The sequence below is a fragment of the Halichoerus grypus genome, chromosome 7 (genome assembly GCF_964656455.1).
Source record: "Halichoerus grypus chromosome 7, mHalGry1.hap1.1, whole genome shotgun sequence".
Lineage (NCBI taxonomy): Eukaryota > Metazoa > Chordata > Mammalia > Carnivora > Phocidae > Halichoerus > Halichoerus grypus.
The window spans coordinates 86532306-86545395 of record NC_135718.1 but is presented as its reverse complement, the minus strand read 5'-3'; the positions used below and the strand labels follow the sequence as shown (position 1 = coordinate 86545395).

The 13090-nt window shown below is 39.4% G+C and overlaps 1 protein-coding gene across 1 annotated transcript in view; it reads right to left on the bottom strand.

The window, feature by feature from the left end:
• DNAH14 (dynein axonemal heavy chain 14) overlaps window positions 1-13090 on the bottom strand; it is a 346072-nt gene that overhangs the window by 288967 nt on the left and 44015 nt on the right. Inside the window, exons 9-10 of the mRNA XM_078078658.1 lie at window positions 9715-9859; window positions 5911-6042 (exon numbers count right to left, since the gene is read on the bottom strand). Coding sequence (XP_077934784.1) covers window positions 5911-6042; window positions 9715-9859 — 277 coding nt within the window. The remainder of the gene's footprint in view (window positions 1-5910; window positions 6043-9714; window positions 9860-13090) is intronic.

The following is a 13090-nucleotide window of genomic DNA, read 5'->3' as shown; positions in this document are numbered from 1 at the left end:
GCTTATAACTTACAAGGGAATTCCCATAAGGCCATCAGCAGATTTCTAAGTAGAAACTTTATGGCCCTGGAGAGAGTAGGAAGATATACTCAAAGAGCTGGGGAAAATATTGCCAATGAAGCATACCTTATGTGGCAAAACTGCCCTTCAGAAATGAAGGAGCAATAAAGGCTTTCCCAGACAAACAAGAGCTGAAGGAATTTCTTACCACTAGACTTGCCCTACAAGAAATGACGGAAAGTAGTGTTCAAGCTGAAATGAAAAGGTGCTAGGTAGTAACATGAAAATATACAACACAGTGATAAAGGAAAAAATATAGTCAGACTTGGAATACTCTAAAAATGTAATATGGTGGGCTATTAACCACTGACCTCTATGTAAAGGTTAAAGAGCGAGAGTATTAAAAAGAACTATAGCTCCACTAACATTAATGTTAATGGAAATACAATATAGAGAGAGGTAAATTATGTCATTAAAAACATAAAAGGGGGAAGAATAAAATGGTAGAGTTTTGTTGTGATCAAAGTTATCAGTGTAAAATAGATTGTGATAGCTAGCCTCATAGTAACCACACAGCAAAAAGCTGTAAGAGATTCACAAAATATAAAGAGAATTGAAGCACAGCACTATGGAAAATCATCAATTCACAATGGAAAGCATCAAGAGAAGAAAGGAACAGGGAACTACAAAACAACCAGAGAACAATAAGAAGGTATTAGTAAGTCCTTACCTATCAATAATTATTTTAAATAAAAATGGATTGAATTCTCTGATCAAAAGAGATGACTATGAACAGTTATATACCAACAAATTGGTTAACCTAGAAGAAATAGATAATTTACTAGAAACATAGAACCTACCAAGTCTGAATCAGGAAGCACAAATAACAATCAAGGACACTAAATCAGTAATCAAAAACTTCCCAACAAAGAAGAATCCATGACTATTCAGTTTCCTTGGTGAATTCTACCAAACATTAATGAAGAATTAATGCCAATCTTGTTTAAACTCTTCCAAAAACCCTGAAGAGGGCACAACCCCCAAACTCATTTTACAGCATTAGTCTGATACCAAAGCTAGATAAGAACACCACAAGAAAACTACAGACCAATATCCCTGGTGAATATAGATGCAAAAGTTCTCCACAAAATACTAGCAAACCAAATTCAACAGCACATTAAAAGGATTATAAAATATAATCAGGCAGGATATATCTCTGGGATGCAAGGATAGTTCAATATACACAAATCAGAAAATAAGATATATCCCATTAACTGAAGGATAAAAATCACGTGATCACCTCAACAGATGCAGAAAAAGCATGTGACAAAATATACAACATTCTCTGATAAAAATGTTCAACAAATTGGGTAGAGAAGGAACATACCTCAACATAATAAGGACCATATATGACATGTTCACAGCTAACATCATCATACTCAATGGTGAAAAGTTGGAAGCTTTTCCTCTAAGATCAGAAACAAGACAAGGGTGCCTACTCTCTCCACTCCTATTAAACATAGTACTGGAAGCCCAGCAAGAATAATCAGGCAAGAAAAAGAAACAAAAGTTATCCAAATCAGAAAAAAAGAAGTAAAATTGTCTTTCTTTTCAGATGATATAATCTTATACACAGAAAATTCTAAAGGATTTGTCAAAAATATCCTAAAACTAATAATCAAGATACAGAAATCAGTTGCATTTCTGTAACAACAAAAAATCTGAAAAAGAAATAAAGAAAACAATCCCATTCTTAATAGCCTCAAAATAATAAAATACTTAGGAATATAGGTAACCAAGAAGGTCAAAGATCCACACACTGAAAGCTGCAATTTTTAAAAATCAAGGTACAGCTGACGTACAATGTTATATTAGTCTCTGGTATACCACGTAGGATTTGACAATTCTATACAATATACTATGCTCACCACAATAAATGTTCTTACCATCTGTCACCATACAACATTACTACAACATATATTCCCTATGCTATACTTTTCATCTCCAAGTTTGTACCTTTTAATCCCCTTCACCTATTTTGCCTATTCCCAAAGCCCCTTCCCTCTGGCAACCACTAGATTGTTCTATTTATGAATCTGTTGTGTTTGTTCATCTTTTTTCAGACTGCACATATAAATGAAACCATACAGTATTTGTCTCTTATTTCACTTAGCATAATACCCTCTGGGTCTAATCCATGTTGTTGCAAATGGTAAGATGCCATTCTTTTCTATGGCTGAGTAATATTTCATTGCGTATACGTACCACCCCTTTATTCATTCATCTATCATCCAACATTTAGGTTGCTTCCATATATTCACTGTTGTAAATAATGCTGCAGTAAACACAGGTGTGCATAGATCTTTTCAAATTAGTGTTTTTATTTTCTTTGGGTAAATAACCCAGTAGTGGAATTACTGAATCACACGGTATTTTTATTCTTAATTTACCTCCCTACTGTTTTCCATAGTGATTGCAGCACAATTTATATTCCCACCAACAGAGGTTCCCTTTTTCTCCATATCCTTGCCAACACTGTTATTTCTTGTCTTTTTGATATTAGCCATTCTGACAGGTGTGAGGTGATACCTCATTGTGGCTTTGATTTGCATTTCACTGAGGATGAGTGATTTGAGCATTCATAGGTCTATGGGCCATCTCTATGTCTTCTTTGGGAAAAATGCCTATTCAGGTCCCCTGTCCATTTTTTAATTGGATTATTTGGGGGCTTTGGTGTTGAGTTGTACAAGTTCTTTATATATTTTGGATATTAACCCCTTTTCAGATACGTCGTTTGCAAATATTTTCTCCCATTCAATAGGTTGCCTTTTCATTTTGTTGATGGTTTCCTTTGCTTTAAATATTCTCACTGCAAAAAAAGTAGTAGTAATTATGTGACATGATGGAAGTGTCCATCATTTCAAAAAATTCTGAGTGGTGAAACTTCCTGGCAAGTCAAATTGATAGGACAAATGCTTAATAATTCAAATTCTTAAAGGGTACAGCCATTGAAACTTAAAGCATGATTCATTATTTGTTAAAATCTACCTCTGAAATTGTGACTTTATTTCCAACAGATAGCTCTGAAGTTCTCTTGAAATCAATGCTTCTACCGAGCTCAGGAAAATTCAGTGAGAAATAAATACAATCTTAGAGTGTATTCAATTCACATTTCAAGTTTGAGTCTGAACATTTAAATAAACAGTCAATATTCTCCTGGAAGGGGGCGCCTGGGTGGCTCAGTCGTTAAGCGTCTGCCTTCGGCTCAGGTCATGGTCCCGGGGTCCTGGGATCGAGCCCCACGTCAGGCTCCCTGCTCAGTGGGAAGCCTGCTTCTCCCTCTCCCACTCCCCCTGCTTGTGTTTCCTCTCTTGCTGTGTCTCTCTCTGTAACATCTTAAAAAAAAAAAAAATTTCTCCTGGAGGAATTCTAGAGCAGTGGTTCCAGGACCAGCAGCATCAAGCTTCACCTAGGGACTTGTTAGAAATGTGAACTCCCCAGCTATAGTGGCTGAAACTGAGACCCCTTGTTTTAGCAAGCCTCCTAGGTGATTCTCTTGCCCACAAAAGCTTGATAATCATGGTCCTTAGCATTTCAATATGAAATGCCCTAACAAAATAGTAGAGGTAATGTCAGTGCTTTCTAATTACACTTAATCTGGAAATGGGGAATGCTGCCTGCCTTGGGTAGCTGCACGGGATGGGACCCAGCAACTCAGCCATGCGTTGGCTAAAGAGCCATGTCAACAGAGAGGGAGCCAAACCATGAGAGACTCTTGACTCTGGGAAACAAACTGAGGGTTGTGGAAAGGGAGCTGGGTGGGGGAATGGGGTGACTGGGTGATGGGCATCAAGAAGAGCATGTGATGTGATGAGCACTGGGTGTTATATGCAACTAATGAATCACTGAACACTACACCAAAAACTAATGATGAACTACTATATGTTGGGTAATTGAATTTGAATTTAAAAAAATAAAGAGCCATGTCAAAATAGGGCACAAGTCTCTGTTAGAGAGATAACACCTAAAGAGGAAAAAGCAATGCAATACTTTATTGATACTTCCATTCCCCATATCCTTTTTGTTCACGCCCATTCTCAGTTTTATGATCTTGCCATTTTTATTAAATCTGCTTACTTCCGTGGAGTGAATAATTTTGGTGGATTTCAAAAACAGGGTTGGTTGGCATGTGGGTCTAATGGGTTCTTATCTGAAATTTATTTAAATAGAAATCTCTTAATATTTATGACCAGATCCTGGTGATGCTGAATGGGAGACACTAGAATGTGTAACTACTATCTCAGTGGCCTAAGACATATCGATTTATACGATCCTTGGCCAAACTGTCCCAGAGCCCAAACTGTGTCCCATATGCTGGGGCTTAGGGAGGTTAGGGTGACTCCGGAATACAATGAGGAAAGAGATCCTTCTTTCACTGATGTGAAACAGCTGCACTTCATCTTCTTGTCAAGAAGCAAAGCCTTGAAGTCACTGCTACCCTGTATTTATTAAAAGTTGAATTCAGAGGGGCGCCTGGGTGGCTCAGTCGTTAAGCGTCTGCCTTCAGCTTGGGTCGTGATCCCAGGGTCCTGGGATCGAGCCCCGCATCGGGCTCCCTGCTCTGCGGGAGGCCTGCTTCTCCCTCTCCCACTCCCCCTGCTTGTGTTCCCTCTCTCGCTGTCTCACTCTCTGTCAAATAAATAAATAAAATCTTAAAAAAAAAAAAAAGTTTAATTCAGAGAAATAACATCTGAAAATGGTTTGAGGGAGACCCAGTCCACCTATTCCATCAGAGAGCCTCAAATATCCACCTGGATTCCGACAAACCAGCAGAGAGAGGCAGCAAGCCCATAAGAAGAGACACTGCATCAGTCCCTTACAAACTGCATTTGTGAACCATGCTTCCACGTGTTGTCATTCCCTATATAGGGAAGCTATAGAAAATAACCCTGTGAAATGAGTCACAGCATCTCAGGTAAGAATGCTCATTGTATTATTGAATCCTTTTTATAAAATCCTTAGGGAAGTTTTGTCTCATCTAGGTATGTTTCTCTTGAACAATTAGTTTTCATCTTAGAAATACTGAAATTTGTAACAAACTGTATTTCCCTATATATGTCAGCTCAGATTAGATTTGAAGTATCTTGAAGGTGTATATGTAAATATACATATACATGCATTTACACACACACATGCTCTCTCTCTCTCTCTCTCTCTCTCTTACAGGTTTCCCCCACTATCCAAAAGTAGAGTTGCTATGAAAACTTCCATAAGCCAAAATAGCATAAAGCAAAGAGGAAAAATTTTTGAGCATTCCCAGACCCCAAAAAATAACCTCTGTTAGGCTTTTCTGATACTGTAGGACACATCTTGCTAATGGATGCACAAACTAAGTCAAGAAAAAGCACAGATGCTCGCTCACAGATAACAGCCCAAAGCTCTGGTGGCCTGATGCTGAGATGCTGCATGTGGGTCCCAGGGCAGGAGCTGGGGCGGGGGGGGGGGGGGGGGGCCTCTCGCTGCTCCAGGTGTTGCCCCATAACAGCTCGCTGCAAAATGGACTCTGAAGGCTATTTCTGCTTCTGGCTTTTTTTCATAAAAGTGAAAATGCTCTCTGGATTTCTTTCACTTAGCTAGCAAAAACAGGCACGAATATAGATCTTTTGTAAAAGCAACATGGTGTAACACGAACTTTCAAAAAGCAGAGGATACACCTGTACACATCAATATTTGCACTCTACACAGCACCTGGAAAATGCCCTGCACCCAGTAAATGTGCAGCATTAGCTGGTCAGCTGACGAATCCACCTGCCCGTTTCCACCACTGTTTCCAGAGATGCAAGCTGGAGCAACTGCTTTACTCAATACACCAGAAATGTATAAAAAGAGAGGCTATAATTAAAGAATTACCTGTAAAACTGTATTTTTGATTTTGGAAATAGCTTTATCTCTGATATCCTCAAGCTGCTTCAGTGCCTGGGTGGCTTGCTGTAACTGTTCTTTACAAAATTCATCTAGAGAATATGTTCGAGACCTATCCAGCTAATTAAATGACAGTAAACGTTGAGTGTTGCAAAGTCAAAGTTCATTACAAAAAAAAGAGATATAAAATATTATGGTCACACCTTCATGTCATAAAGAGCATATTTTATCCTTCCTTTTGTATACATTATGCTTTATATACCAAATGCTTTTTACGTTCTTCAAATCCAAACACCAGTAGTTAAACTAAATCTTGATAAAAGACAGAAAAATACATTCTTGTTTTAATTGTAACTAAGATTAAGCCTCAGCAGAAAAATTCAAAACTCGATGTATTTTTGAAATATCTATGAACCCAAGGGAACCACCAAATCCAGGAATTGCTTTTACCTTTGAAATCCCAATTATGTGTTAAGACTTAAAAACACGAGCACTAAATGTGGGATAAAGAGGCTAAAATTACATAATCTAAGTGACATGCATGTTCTACTGAGCTCATTCGAAATGTGGCCTGGAGAAATTCCAACTCCTATGCTACCAAGCCCTGCCATACACAAACAACGTATATCCCAGCATCCTTCCTCTTTCAGAATTTTCTCATTTTTCCCACATTCTGTTAATTCTCTTGCCAAAATACATTTTCATCAATAAATAGCAGACATCTTTATCCCTAGTTATACTGCAATATTTTATAAATGTACACTTCCCTCAAAAAAAAAAAATAGAAAAGTGCTGTTCTAGCCTTAAAATTCTGGATTAACTCTTTCTTTGTGTTCTCCTTCTCCTGGTCCCATATCTGGCTACCAGGTCCTGATTTTTCCAGTACATGTATCTCAAAATCTCCCTTCCTTTCTGATCTCACTGCTAACCTCCTACCTGAAGCCATCCTTGCTCACACCTGCATTATTCTAGCACTCTATTAGCAATCTCTTTAACTCTGTATCTCCTTGCTTTCAGTTTTTCCCATAAACCAACATCACATTGATTTGCCTACAATAACATGTTCAGAAACTTTCATTAATTGTTCTTTAAGAATATGGGGTGCCTGGATGGCTCAGTCGGTTAAGCCTCTGCCTTCGGCTCAGGTCATGATCTCAGGGTCCTGGGATCAAGCCCCACGTCAGGCTCTCTGCTCATCAGGGAGCCTGCTTCTCCCTCTCCCTACTGCCCCCCACCCCCCATGCTTGTGCTCTCTCTCACTATCTCTGTCAAATAAATAAATAAAATCTTTAAAAAAAAAATAGGTCTCAGGGTGCCTGGATGGTTCTGTGGATTGAGCATCTGACACCTGATCTCAGCTCAGGTCTTGATCTCAGGATTGTGAATTCAAGCCCCACACTGGGCTCCACACTAGGCAAGGAGGAGCCTACTTTAAAAAAAAAAAAAAAAAAAAAGAATAGTTCTCAATGTTTACTCTGCATAGGAAATCACCAAGCGGGCTTGCAAAAAGTGTAGATTACTAGCACCACTCACCGCACTTTCTCCCAAAAGGGGTAGGATACAAATTTACATTTTTATTAAGCATTCAAAATACTTCCTCCCCCAACGCAATCATTCTTGAACCCCAAGTCCCAACTCTTTAGCTGGTTCTGTGGCTTTGGATAAATCACTGTCTCTCTAGGACTTGGTTTCTCAGTTGAAAGGGAAGGTCTGGATACAATGATCCACGTGTGCCCTGCGCCATACAGTTCCAGACACCCAGCCCCTGCACAGTGCTGGTTCATCCTGGCAGAACAATGGCACCAGCATGCACTCCACTCTAACTTCTGAACGGTCCCTTGTCCGCACTCCTGCCCCTGCTTCGTCCTCCCTGCCTCCTCGTCAATCCTCATTGGTACCTGCATCCCCAGCAGTCCTAACATACAAGTGGCCACCTTCAGATTCCTGACCTCCATATCTCAGGTTCTCCTGGCTATGAAACTCTGTTCTCCCTCCAATTGGCCCTGGTCTTTCCAGACAATCTCAGAAACTCCTATTCTTGCTAACTTTCTTCACAACTCCCACTAGGAGTGCCCCAGCCCTAATGCCCAGGTTCTGCTCCTACTTCTCCCTTATTCTGTTATTCTTGGCCCAACATTCAAGACCCAACGTAACTCTGATATCAAACATATATTGAAAAGAGGGCATGTTCTGCATGGAGCACTGGGTGTTATACACAAACAATGAATCATGGAACACTACATCAAAAACTAATGATGTAATGTATGGTGATTAACATAACATAATTAAAAAAAAAACATATTGAATGCTTTACTCACATTCTGCTGCCTGGCTATTCCAATCCAGCGTGGCCTAGCTCATAATGTGCTTCCTTCATGAAACATGCCCTGACTTTAACTGCTTCCTCTGAATATCTGAGGCAAGAATATTTTACAAGTATTTTACAGGTATTGTGTGCCAGGAAACCTCCCTTGCCTTATATTTTGCTAACTGGCTAGTTACAATGAACAGAAAAACCGAGGGACTACCTCTGGAATTAGCAATCATTTTTAAATGTAAAGAATTATCTCTTCCAATAAACTGTAAGCAAATTAAAAATAGCAGTAACTCATTTTTAGTTTGTATCCATCCCCTTTGCATATAATAATTAACAAATATTTACAAATTGTCTGGAAAGCTGTGTTCCCTTCCTCTTGACATTCTGGGGGAAGCTGATAGGGTCTAAGGTCACTCCGTTAGCATTACCATCCAGCAGGCATGGGCATTCACAGATATTCCGAAGTCTCCTCTGCCTTACTGCCCACCATTAATCAATAAATTCTGCCCCTAAGTCACTCATAAAACAATCTAATATAGCTGCCCGACCAATCTCCTTCTAGAATAAAACCATATCAAAAATACTCCTCTATGAAATGTGTCCTTAACTTGAATGGTAATCCTCTTGAAACATTCATCTCAATATAGCTATAAAAAATGTACTTGATCTGTAGTGATTAATTCATCTTTCTTCATTATTTCATTCAAAGACTATTTATTAAGCATCTATCATGTATCAGCCACTGTATATAATCAATTCTAAAAGTAAGCTACTGATTTATAAGTATTAAACTTATTACATGTGTATAGTCAACACAATTTTTGAGTTGATGATCAAATTTATAACTTGTCCACATCCTTTTACTATTTTTAAGTCTAGGTGACTATCAATTTTACTTTTCAGTACCTTCCTCACTCAGTGGGTAAATGAAGTAAAAGCTGCTGGAATCCTGTTCAATTGTATATTAAACACTTAAAACATACACTTCTACGTACTTTAACCTCTTTAAAAGAACTATTCTATATAAACTGAATTCAATCATCCACTAAGAAGGTCACCCTTTCTTAGAACTGTGGAACAGACGAATTCATAAATTTAACCAAAACCTCTGTGTTGTAACTCATGACAATTTCTTGACATGCTATATTGAGAGACTAGCTGGTAACTATCAATTGTAGTTGAGATAATTATTTATAAATGATATTGCACATTTAGAGTTTTGAAAATAGAGAAAAGACCTCATAACAGACTTTGGTTGAGGTTAGGGAAGAAATTATGTATAAGGAATGTTGTTAATTATTAAAAATGACTATCCAAGGGAATAATGTTCTTTGCGAGTATTTTAGAACATGAGTCATGCATCGTGACCGTTTACTGATGGATCTAGCAGTATGAATTCCTTTGACTCAAAACTCTATTTGTCTTCCTGGTTTCCATATACAAACACTAGCGTAGAGCAGTGCACTTCTACCCACCTTTATGAGGCATATGGCAGATGGATGGTCTTCGTGTTCGTTACCTTTTTTGATATCAACTGCATCTTCACAAAGTCCCTTTATATAAAGCAAACAGCCTTGAAATAACTCATCGGCCCAAAAAAGATGGCGGTACAAAAACGACCTGAAAGTTAAAAGAATTTCCAGACTTATCTCCCATTCAAAAATGAGTACAATGAATTTAGAGGTACCCAGTATAATTTGTTTTGTATCCATATGAGGTTTGTTTGGCTGGTAATGCTGAAAGCAAGGCTGTGTACAGGGTGCGTTGAGTAGGAACAAAATAGGGGAGACAAGGGATGACGTTACGAGTTTATGCCACTGAGTTCTAGTAATTCTGAAATAGTAGGCAGTGACACGTTTCTTAAATTCTCCAACCAGCCAAATTCTAGAGAAGACAGGCCCTTCTCTTTCCTCAGCCCCTTCCTACTGTCTGGTCGTGGTCACAAAGGTGAGACAGACCACTGCCAACAACACAAGACAGACCGAGGGAGAAAGGAGCAGAATGGGAGAGAGAAGGCTCCAGAAAAACTGGATCAAGAAAAGCAAACTTCCCTGTGCAACAGTGTATAAAGAACAGGGGGTCTTCTGCCCTTCACTGATCCCTTGTGGGATGGCTGATTTTATGGCTGATTTCTGTATTTTACACAAAAAATATAATTATCAGAAATTAGCCCCTTCCTGGCTTCCCATTTTACTGGCCAAAGCTTTATATACCATGAGGCTAGTGAAGCTTAAGTTCCATGGGCCCTTTATTCTCCCTGCCTGTCCCAAAGCCTTGTGCTGTCTGTCTCAAAGAAGGCCTCCTCACTACACATACCTCACGTAACCTGAGCTACTCACAGAGGTGGAATTGGTTCATGACATTCCCGAGTATCTAGTACGGGGAGGAAAAGAGATCACACTAAAGACAAATGGCACATTCTAGAAAGTGAAACATCCCAAAAATCAGACCCAATCTTGATAAGAGAATGATGATCAAAAGTCACACAGTAATGAATTCACATTACTCAACACTGTTTAAGGCTTTCTTTTCTTCCCTTAAAAAATATAATTGATTTTATTTGCATATTTTAACACAGCTATGAGGAAACTAGGGAGGGTGCATTATAAAAATAATGAACAGTGGGGAAAGCATGAAAAAATTTAGAATTGTGATGGTGAGATCTGACAAGAGAAAAATAATGCATCATCTGATGACTATTCAAACATAGGGACTATGAGGAACTCACCAACAAATTCCATTCTATTATAACAGAAAACTAACTACATTCTCCAAAACTTTACTCACAAGATAGAACTTCTTGATAATAGAAAATACACCACAGAAATCTATTAAAACCTAGGTCCTGGCTTCTAGAAAAATGGAGCAAGTGTACTCTTCACCATTCTTCCCTCTGAGCACAACTAAACACTGTGAACATCATACATGAAGGGAACGTAAGACGACCCTGACAGGCAGAGAAGATGGACCAGCTAGGAATGACATGGAGCTAAGGCGGACTGGCTAGAAATGACATGGCACTAGGGTCCTTGGGTTTTCTCGTGCCTCCTCCATCCCAGGCTTGGAGTTGGAGAAACCAGCAACCTGGAAATACCAACAGGTGTCTGCTGTCCAGCTACAGGATCAGGAAAGGGGCAGCTGAGCAGGACAGAACATTATCAACAATAACCATTCTACTCCAGCGAGGTACCACAGGACACAAAGGCCACGTGGAGAGCATGGAGTTTCACCTGTGGCAAGTGGTAACCAGGCTTCCCCAGCATTCCTCTGGGGGTTTCCAGGGAAAGCGGAGTAGGGAATCAGGAATTTCACCTTCCCTGGGGGGGGAGGCAAGCAAAGAAACAGAAGTCAAACAAAGAAACAGAAGACAAAACAAGGACTAAATGGAAATTTTAGAACTAAAATTTAAAAACTCAATACACTGTCTCAATAGCACAATGGAATGGACAGAGAAATCAATGAACTGAAAGAACAATAGAAATTACTCAATCTGAACAATAGAGAAAAAAATAGACTGGGGAAAAAAAAAACAACACCTCAGACCCTCAGGGACAGCAGGACTATAAAAAAGATCCAGCATTTGTGTCTGAAGTCCCAGAAGGAGAGGAGGAGGAGGGCAGGGCTGAAAAAATACTTGAAGAAATATGGATGAAAATTTACCAAATTTGTCAAAGGATGAACAAACACAGAGGTGCAAGAAGCCAGGGTGACCTAAAACAGGATAAAGACAAAGAAACCCAACCAAGACACATCAAAGTCAACATTCTGAAAACCAAAGGCAAAAGAAAAAGTCTCGAACGCAGCAAGAGAAGAAACATGTATAGAAGAAAAGCAATTCGAAGACCATGGAGGCCAGAAGAAAGGGGCGCACGTTTTCAAATGCTGAAAGGAAAGAACAGTCAACTCAGAGTCCTGTATTCGGCAATAACATTCCTCACTGGGAGGGAGATCAGGACACTCTCAGATAAAGGAGAAGCAAGAGATTTGCTGCCAGCAGGCCTGCCCTAAAAGAATGGCTACAGGAAGCGGCACCTGGGTGGCTCAGTCGTTAAGCGTCTGCCTTCGGCTCAGGTCATGATCCCAGGGTCCTGGGATCGAGTCCCACATCGGGCTCCCTGCTCGGCAGGAAGCCTGCTTCTCCCTCTCCCACTCCCCCTGCTTGTGTTCCTGCTCTCGCTATCTCTCTCTCTGTCAAATAAATAAATAAAATCTTTAAAAAAAAAAAAAAAAAAAAAGAATGGCTACAGGAAGTTCTCTAAACAGAGATTAAACAACAAAACAATAAAAGAAGGAACCCAAAACACTGAGAAGGAACCAAGAACATGATGAACAAACCAAACCGAACACATTTTAAAAATGCAGGGCGCCTGGGTGGCTCCGTAGGTTAAGTGTCTGACTCTTGATTTCAGCTTGCGTCACGATCTCAGGGTCATGAGGTGGAGCCCCCCAGTGGGCTTCACACTCAGTACAGAGTCTCCTCTCCCTCTGCCCCTCACCCCTGCCTCCACACTCTCTCTCTCTCTCAAACAAATAAACCAATCTTAAAAAAATAAAACAAAAATAAAAATCTATAGACTATCCTTCTCTTGGGTTTTATAACTTATGTTTGATGATGGAAGCAAAAATGGTAACTCTTCTGATATAGTGCCAAATGCACAGAGAGGAAATATTTAAGACAATTATACTATAAACGGAGGAGGTAAAGGGACACAAAGCTAAGGTTACTACAGTTCAAACTAATAAAATGACAACACTAGTAAACTGTGTGTTATGTATATATAATGCAACCACTAAAAAGCCACACAAAAAGAGACATTAAAAAATTCTATAGAAAAAATCCCAAAAGAATTC